Source organism: Panulirus ornatus, chromosome 51 (assembly GCF_036320965.1).
Source record: "Panulirus ornatus isolate Po-2019 chromosome 51, ASM3632096v1, whole genome shotgun sequence".
Classification (NCBI taxonomy): Eukaryota; Metazoa; Arthropoda; class Malacostraca; order Decapoda; family Palinuridae; genus Panulirus; species Panulirus ornatus.
In genome coordinates, this window is record NC_092274.1 from 5,781,276 (window position 1) to 5,789,409 (window position 8,134).

The 8,134-nt window shown below is 40.6% G+C and overlaps 1 protein-coding gene across 2 annotated transcripts in view; it reads left to right on the forward strand.

The window, feature by feature from the left end:
- Positions 1 to 8,134, forward strand: part of LOC139764889 (phytanoyl-CoA dioxygenase domain-containing protein 1-like) — a 40,379-nt gene that overhangs the window by 28,817 nt on the left and 3,428 nt on the right. For both annotated transcript variants that reach the window (XM_071691945.1, XM_071691946.1), the window contains exons 2-7: positions 1 to 149; positions 1,889 to 2,035; positions 2,475 to 2,561; positions 4,478 to 4,655; positions 5,825 to 5,966; positions 6,665 to 6,765. The exon at positions 1 to 149 is cut by the window's left edge and continues 196 nt beyond it. In XM_071691945.1, coding sequence (XP_071548046.1) covers positions 114 to 149; positions 1,889 to 2,035; positions 2,475 to 2,561; positions 4,478 to 4,655; positions 5,825 to 5,966; positions 6,665 to 6,765 — 691 coding nt within the window. In that variant the 5' untranslated portion in view covers positions 1 to 113. The remainder of the gene's footprint in view (positions 150 to 1,888; positions 2,036 to 2,474; positions 2,562 to 4,477; positions 4,656 to 5,824; positions 5,967 to 6,664; positions 6,766 to 8,134) is intronic.

The window sequence follows — 8,134 nt, forward strand, 5'->3', positions numbered from 1 at the left end:
CAGAGGGGTAGCTCAGGTGTAAATCAGAAGAGCAACGCTTACTTCGAAAAGCTTACTTCCAAGCTAAGAAAACAGGAACTTCGACAGGGCCGACTTCCTTAACCTTCGGCGTTATGACTGACCCACTAGACCCAGAGCAACTAGCTCAGGTAAGTTGGTGCTGCTTGTCTCTTTCTCCTCTGGTGTGAACGTAGAACACCGCATCTCCTTGTTGGTAACCGTAGATTTTCTTGTAATTAGAGCTAACTCATTCTTGGTAAGTTTTGATTTTCCATAGATGAGTGCTACATCTCACCCTGGCTTTTGGTAAAATCTCTTTGTAAATAAGTAAGAACCACACTGTTAGAAACTCCACACAAACACATCTTCAAGCTCTGCAGTGGAGTCTCACAGGAAGCAGTTCTTTCTTCAATCCTCTTCTTCTTACCCCTTGGTAAAATCTCTTTGTAAATAAGTAAGAACCACACTGTTAGAAACTCCACACAAACACATCTTCAAGCTCTGCAGTGGAGTCTCACAGGAAGCAGTTCTTTCTTCAATCCTCTTCTTCTTACCCCTTGGTAAAATCTCTTTGTAAATAAGTAAGAACCACACTGTTAGAAACTCCACACAAACACATCTTCAAGCTCTGCAGTGGAGTCTCACAGGAAGCAGTTCTTTCTTCAATCCTCTTCTTCTTACCCTCTCTCCACCCCTGCAAACCTCATGTGAAAGTCTCTTCGTTTGCAGATGACTATCGAGTTACCATTCAGCACCCCAACACTACACAAGGAAAAACAAGATTGAGGCACTTCAGCATGCAATTATGACACAACCTTCTTTAAAACAGAATTCCTGCATCTCCACGGAAAACCATCATCTTCCATTTAGCTTTTGACATGCATAAATTCAACCTGCATCTTTGACAACCCAACAGATTGCCCACCATACAAGGTATCATTTACAACACACGCATAATTAAACTTCTATATCACAAACATTAACATAAAGGCCACAAACAAACTAAAAGTCAAAAGAATGCATACAAATGCCACGTTCTAAAATGAGAAGAAATACCTCAGTATCCTCAGTAAACAAGTCATCCACTTCACACACAACTACGTCTGACTTATATGGTCACCTACCCTTTCATATACAAGTTTAACAAACCTCCGTATCTTAAAAAACAGAGCACTCATAATCACTAATGGAAATAGGCTTTGGGAACAGGGTATACGCTAAGGGAGAGGATGTGAAAAGGTAAAAAATAGTCCAGATTTTGATGAAGTGAATGAAGGTAGGTTCTTTAAAGACTTAAACTACAGTCCATTACACATATGAAGTAGCACTGAACATAACCTTGTAAAATGAATGTGACTCTAGAACTTGATACATAAAAATCACCGGATGCTTAGCAATCACAAACATCCAACACCTGCACAATGAAACGAAAATGCTTCCAATTCAGTCCCAGATTCATGCAAGAGCACTGACCCCCTCCCATCCAAGTTACTTCATAACCATCCACCAACTTCCACAAAGAACTAAAAAGCTCAGCATGTCACTCTTTTTCTCTGTGCTGTAGATGCCACCCATCTCTTTAGGATTACAAACACTGATTCACTGTATTTGATTAAAAACACTGATCCCCCTTATCACTGGACCCTCAAGCCAAAGATGTAACTTCCAGACTGAAGGCAGAGTACACCTCATCTGCCCTGCTCTCTCCCCATTAAAAGAAGCGCAAAATCACCGCACTTGAAAATCTAGATTAAGGTGTAGAGCTTAACAGTATAGCAGGTAAGCCTTGAAGTGCTTCCTCCTTAGTGTGGTGTTGTAACAGAGGAGTATATCATCAGCATACACCTTTCCTATCTTCTCTCTTTCTGTCTCACTGAGAAGCTGACAGTTCCACAGGGAAGGGTGTCTGGTCGTGCCAGGATTCCTGAAGGAGGGTGAAGTGGAGTCGCTGCAACGATCATGTCACCGCCTGGTAGATGAGATGGACCTCTCTCAGCATACCCCGACAATCTTCACCACTTCCCACCATGATCAGGCTAGTCCATCTTCCTTGTTTCTCACAACCAACCCATCTACCTTTATCTGCACAAAGAACTAGCTGGTTTACCTCTGTCTTTAAGCCTCTGAGGTACATGTCATCTAGATGGTTTAAGAAATGCCTACTTTTTTTTTTCATGTTAGGTGAGATGGCATGGGCAGCTGAGGCCATAGTCAAGGCCATCCCATTAATGCTCTCTCTTATTATAAACCCACATACTGTTTTTTCAGTTCAAAATGAAGTTTACTTGTTTGTCATGCAGAGTGTAAAATAATCTACAGACAACATGGGTGTGAATGAAGTGGTTGGTATTATTTGATCCACTCAATGGAAACACTAATGGAGTTACAAGTGCTACAGACTAAAGAACACACCTGTTAAATACTTATGAATTAATAGTGAGAAGTCAGATTTATTGATGTTTGTGTCCCACCAGGCCCGGAACGAGTATTTCCTCAACAGTGGTGATAAGGTCTGCTTCTTCTTTGAGAAAGAAGCACTTAGAGAGGATGGCAGCCTTAAGGTAACTTATCCAGGCTGCACTGCTTCTTCTGCAGCTACGTACTTAACTTGATTTTGTTTATATGTCTCTTACTTATGCCTGATAACACTGCCTGTAACTTAACCCTTCCTTCCAGTACTGTTTGTGACTTACATTACCTCACTTGGTTTATATGTGACTACTTCAACCTGCTTGTAATTTAACAGTCTTCGTGTATTAAGACTTGCTTCATTCTTCTTATTTGGTCTGTTACTCGGCTTACCGCCAGGTAGTCTAACAATGTGTGTGATTTGCTTCACCTTACTTGTACTGTCTCCAACTTACTTTACCATGCTGGTAGAAGTTGTGCCTCTCTGCACTCTACTTTTCCTTTCTGTGCTCTACTTTACCCCACTAGTAGTACTGTGACTTTACTCTGCTTTACCATAATTGTACTGTTTGTGATGTAGTTAATCCTCCCTTTGGTGCCTTATATTGATATAATTATCATTCTAAATCTAACTACTCTGATATTACCAATAATGCATATCATCCTTGTAAAATACTTATATAGAAAGTGTTGTACGTAATCAGGTACTGTTTATTGACTGTAATACATACTTTGCTAACACTACTTTATGATGAGCATTAATGATAGTGCTCATTTTGTTGTCATTATTTAGTATGTGGCTAATCGGCTAATCTCTCAACTAATATCATTCAATATCTTGAGTTGTTATTGCATCTTGAAAAATGTTGCTTTCTCAGAAAAAGAAGGCAAGTTTCACAGAACTCGAAAAGTTAGAAGGGTCTTAGAATGATGCAAGCAAGTATGATAACACTCTGACATTCATTTATGTCTCATGAGATAATGCAGAGGAATCGTGCTATATTTTGAAAAGATGCTAAATGCATTTAGTATTATTTTTATCCCTAATTGCTTTTCCTGCCTTTGCTGGGTAATGTCAGGAACGAACGAACATCAGCCTTACTTGCACATATCCAATCTCTAGTTGTCTTGATTAAAATACAGAAACCAGTGCCTATCATTTACAGTCAAACCCCACAGACTATACCATAGTTTACTTAAACAGTTCCTTATACCACACTGACCCATGCATGCCTCTCACCCTCCTGATTTTTCAGGTCCAGCAACCCAAAGCTTCCTTCACTTCATCTTGCTGTCTCTTTCTTTATGTTCCACTTCCCTTACTATCTCTACTTCCAATATGTAGATTCTTTTAGCCTTTGGTCACTCATTCATTCCATTAATATTTTGCTAAATCTGCAGTTATAGATGAAATATACTTTAATTAATGCAGTTATTACTTGTTCATAAAAAGCATGTCATATACATTGTACATTGATGTATTTGTTTATGACACTACTGTGCTAAGACAGAAAAACAGTTATCATTGTGTGTGTGTGTGTGTGTGTGTGTGTGTCTGTTTGAGGTTACACCATGAGTGAACTTATTTATTTACTTAGTGCCAGGAAAGCAGACAAAAAAGGCCACATTTGTTCACCCTGTTTCCTGCATTAGTGATGTAGTGCCATTAACAGATGAAGAAAGGCTGCCTTTGCCCACATCCATTCTGGAGCTGTCATGTGTAATATTGGTATATTTTTCTCAGCTGCTTGAATTCCTCAAGCTTTTTTCAGCTGAGGCTTTGTAACTCTGGTGTTGCCACCTACAGTAATCTAACCCCAATCTACTCATTTAAGTGACAGCAGTCAGCTTTGTATTGAAACTGATATTAATATTTCTCTAAAGATACAGTCTCTTCACCTGACATTAACACTTCTTAAAATCTGTCGCTTTGTTAATGCACTTTATTCTTACAGGACAGAAATACTGCTCCAAATGTGAGTTATGTTATGATTCAGTCTGAACATTTCTCATGTTAATGAAACTAAGTATGAATTGCTCATGGAATGCCCTGGTATCTGGCTGGCAGGTAGACAGGCACCTGGCACTCAATAAGATTGGTCATGCTTTACACTGGCTTGTGCCAGAGTTCAAGAAAGTTTCCTTCTCGGACAAGATAAAGCAAGCAGCTAGGCAGCTGGGCTTCGTGTCTCCAGCCCTTGTGCAGTCCATGTATATCTTTAAGCAGCCAGGCATTGGTGGTGAAGGTGAGTTATGATTGCATTTATGTTTGAAGACTGTTTAAATTGTTGATATGAGGATTAGTATATCTGTTGTAGAATTAATGTAACTTCTTGATGAATAGTTAAAGTCTTATTTCTTGAGGGTTGGTTTAGGAACTTTACCTTGTGGACTGGTCTTGCTCTCACTGCCAATTTAAACCTACCTGTTTGAGGATCAGTATAACACTTGTTGCATCATCATCAGTGTAATATTGTTATTTTATTCTTTCATATTTGTTCGCCATTTCTTGCTTTAGCATGGTAGTGTCAGGAACAGACAAAAAAGGATGCATTTGCTCGTATTCATTCTCTGGCTGTCATGTGCATTGCTCTGAAACCACAGCCCCCTACCCACATTCAGGCCCCACATACCTTTCTTTTGTTTACCCCAGCACTTGCTATGCATGCCTTCCACTCTTCTGTATGTTCTGGCCCCAATCACTCAAAATCCTTTTCATTCCATCCTTCCATCTTCAGATTGGTCTTGCCCTTCACATTGTCCCCTCCACTTCTGACACATATACCTCTTTTGTTAACCTCTCCTCACTGTTCTCTCTGTGTGTCCTAACCATTTCAGCACACCTTCAGCCCTCTCAACCATGCTATTCACATGACCACACCTCACTCTTACCCTTTTATTCCTAACTTGATCAGACCCCCCTCTCACCTCATTTGTGTGCAAATATTTCATTCCCAACACATCCACTTAGCAATACATGTATTGGAAATGAGGTGACCTTGATTAGGGTGTTCCATTGCTTGTGATGTCCAAGCTCAAAAAAATTATATACATACAGAAAGGGGCTTTCTGGTCTAAACACTCAACAAAGTGAGCATCATGCACTGGATACAATGAACTGGATCAATGTGGTGTTAGGGGTGTAATGTGTTGCCAATGGACTGAACCAAGGCAATTGAATATGAAGACAACAATAGTTGGTCCTTGGTGCATGGCTGTGGTTAGATGGCTACGATTTCAGTGCATTATACATAGTCAGTAGAGACTGGATGTGTGCAAGTGAAACCATTGTTTAAATGTTCCTGATGCTACTTCATGAAGGTGAGAAAGGCAATAAGGTACAAAAAATAGACCTTAAAACTATGTGAAATATACATGTCTTTAAGGATAAAATCAAACTTGTCTGTCCTCTCAGTAACCCCGCACAAAGACTGCACGTTCCTGTCAACTGAGCCACAGAGCTGTATTGGTTTCTGGTTTGCTCTGGAGGATGCGACACTTGAAAATGGTTGCCTCTGGTATACTCCTGGCTCCCACAAAAACCCCACCAATCGCAGGTCAGTTCCAGCACTTCCAGTGCTGCTTCTTAGCCTTTACTGCCACTGGCAGAGGGCAACTGTAGAGCAGTGTTTCCAGAGGATCTTATCATCTATTCGTACTTAATGTTTTAACTTACTACTTCCACCTAATGCTCCTGCCTGATATTCCTACATACTACATGTACCTAATGTCTCTACATTATGCCTCTTTGTAATATTCCTTCCTATTCCTTCTGTGTATTGCTCCTACCATTTTAACAGAAGATAGGACAAGCATATAGGGCTCACTGTTGGAAAATTGAGTTACAAAGAATGAGGTGTGTGAATTAAGTATTGTTAAGTGTTATGTGTTACAAGGAGAAATTTTTCATTTGTAGACAGACTGCCAGCAGTCCCCATGTGGTGTGGCAGAAAGAAAAGACAGCTATCTGGGTTAAAGGTGTTAGAAGCACTGGGTTCTGAATGAGTTACTTTGTAATATAGATGCATAATGGTTCACAGACTACAGCATACTGTCAAGTACTGAGATGACATATCATAGGTACCGTAAAGAGCCACAGCAATAAAGAGATGGAGTTTGACAAGTAACATTAGCAGGTCTTCCAGTCTTGTTGAATATTCAAAATGTATTCTGATACAGTTTTGGCTGACAGATAACATATCCAGGTCCATCTCCCTTTATGAGAAGTCAGATATATCTTAGTTTTCTCCCGAAGGTTTGTCCGTAACCCTGAGAATACTGGAGATCTAACTGGCTTCACTGCACCTCCTGATCCATACAACCCTACAAAATATGTCCCAATCCCTGTCCCTAAAGGTAAGTATATATTTCAACCGTCCCTATGCATGTATCTGTATTTAAATTAGATGCTGAGATATGAATTGCTATGAAGTGTTTTATTCAGTATATTTCACTATAACATCAGTACAAGAGTCACCTTGGAAGCAGTTGACAAAGCATATAAAGATGAATGAAAACAGTTTTTCCCAAACTATACAAATACCAGAGTGCTACTTCAGGAAAATTCCTCTCTCAGAGTTGCCAATGTCATCAACTTTGAAATTTAATGTAAAGTCTGTCACTAAATATATTCTTTTTTTTTTTTTTTTTTTTTTTTATACCTCGTCGCTGTCTCCCGCGGTTGCGAGGTAGCGCAAGGAAACAGACGAAAGAAATGGCCCAACCCCCCCCCCCATACACATGTACATACACACGTCCACACACGCAAATATACATACCTACACAGCTTTCCATGGTTTACCCCGGACGCTTCACATGCCTTGATTCAATCCACTGACAGCACGTCAACTCCTGTATACCACATCGCTCCAATTCACTCTATTCCTTGCCCTCCTTTCACCCTCCTGCATGTTCAGGCCCCGATCACACAAAATCCTTTTCACTCCATCTTTCCACCTCCAATTTGGTCTCCCTCTTCTCCTCGTTCCCTCCACCTCCGACACATATATCCTCTTGGTCAATCTTTCCTCACTCATTCTCTCCATGTGCCCAAACCATTTCAAAACACCCTCTTCTGCTCTCTCAACCACGCTCTTTTTATTTCCACACATCTCTCTTACCCTTACGTTACTTACTCGATCAAACCACCTCACACCACACATTGTCCTCAAACATCTCATTTCCAGCACATCCATCCTCCTGCGCACAACTCTATCCATAGCCCACGCCTCGCAACCATACAACATTGTTGGAACCACTATTCCTTCAAACATACCCATTTTTGCTTTCCGAGATAATGTTCTCGACTTCCACACATTTTTCAAGGCTCCCAAAATTTTTGCCCCCTCCCCCACCCTATGATCCACTTCCGCTTCCATGGTTCCATCCGCTGACAGATCCACTCCCAGATATCTAAAACACTTCACTTCCTCCAGTTTTTCTCCATTCAAACTCACCTCCCAATTGACTTGACCCTCAACCCTACTGTACCTAATAACCTTGCTCTTATTCACATTTACTCTTAACTTTCTTCTTCCACACACTTTACCAAACTCCGTCACCAGCTTCTGCAGTTTCTCACATGAATCCGCCACCAGCGCTGTATCGTCAGCGAACAACAACTGACTCACTTCCCAAGCTCTCTCATCCCCAACAGACTTCATACTTGCCCCTCTTTCCAAGACTCTTGCATTTACCTCCCTAACAACCCCATCCATAAACAAAT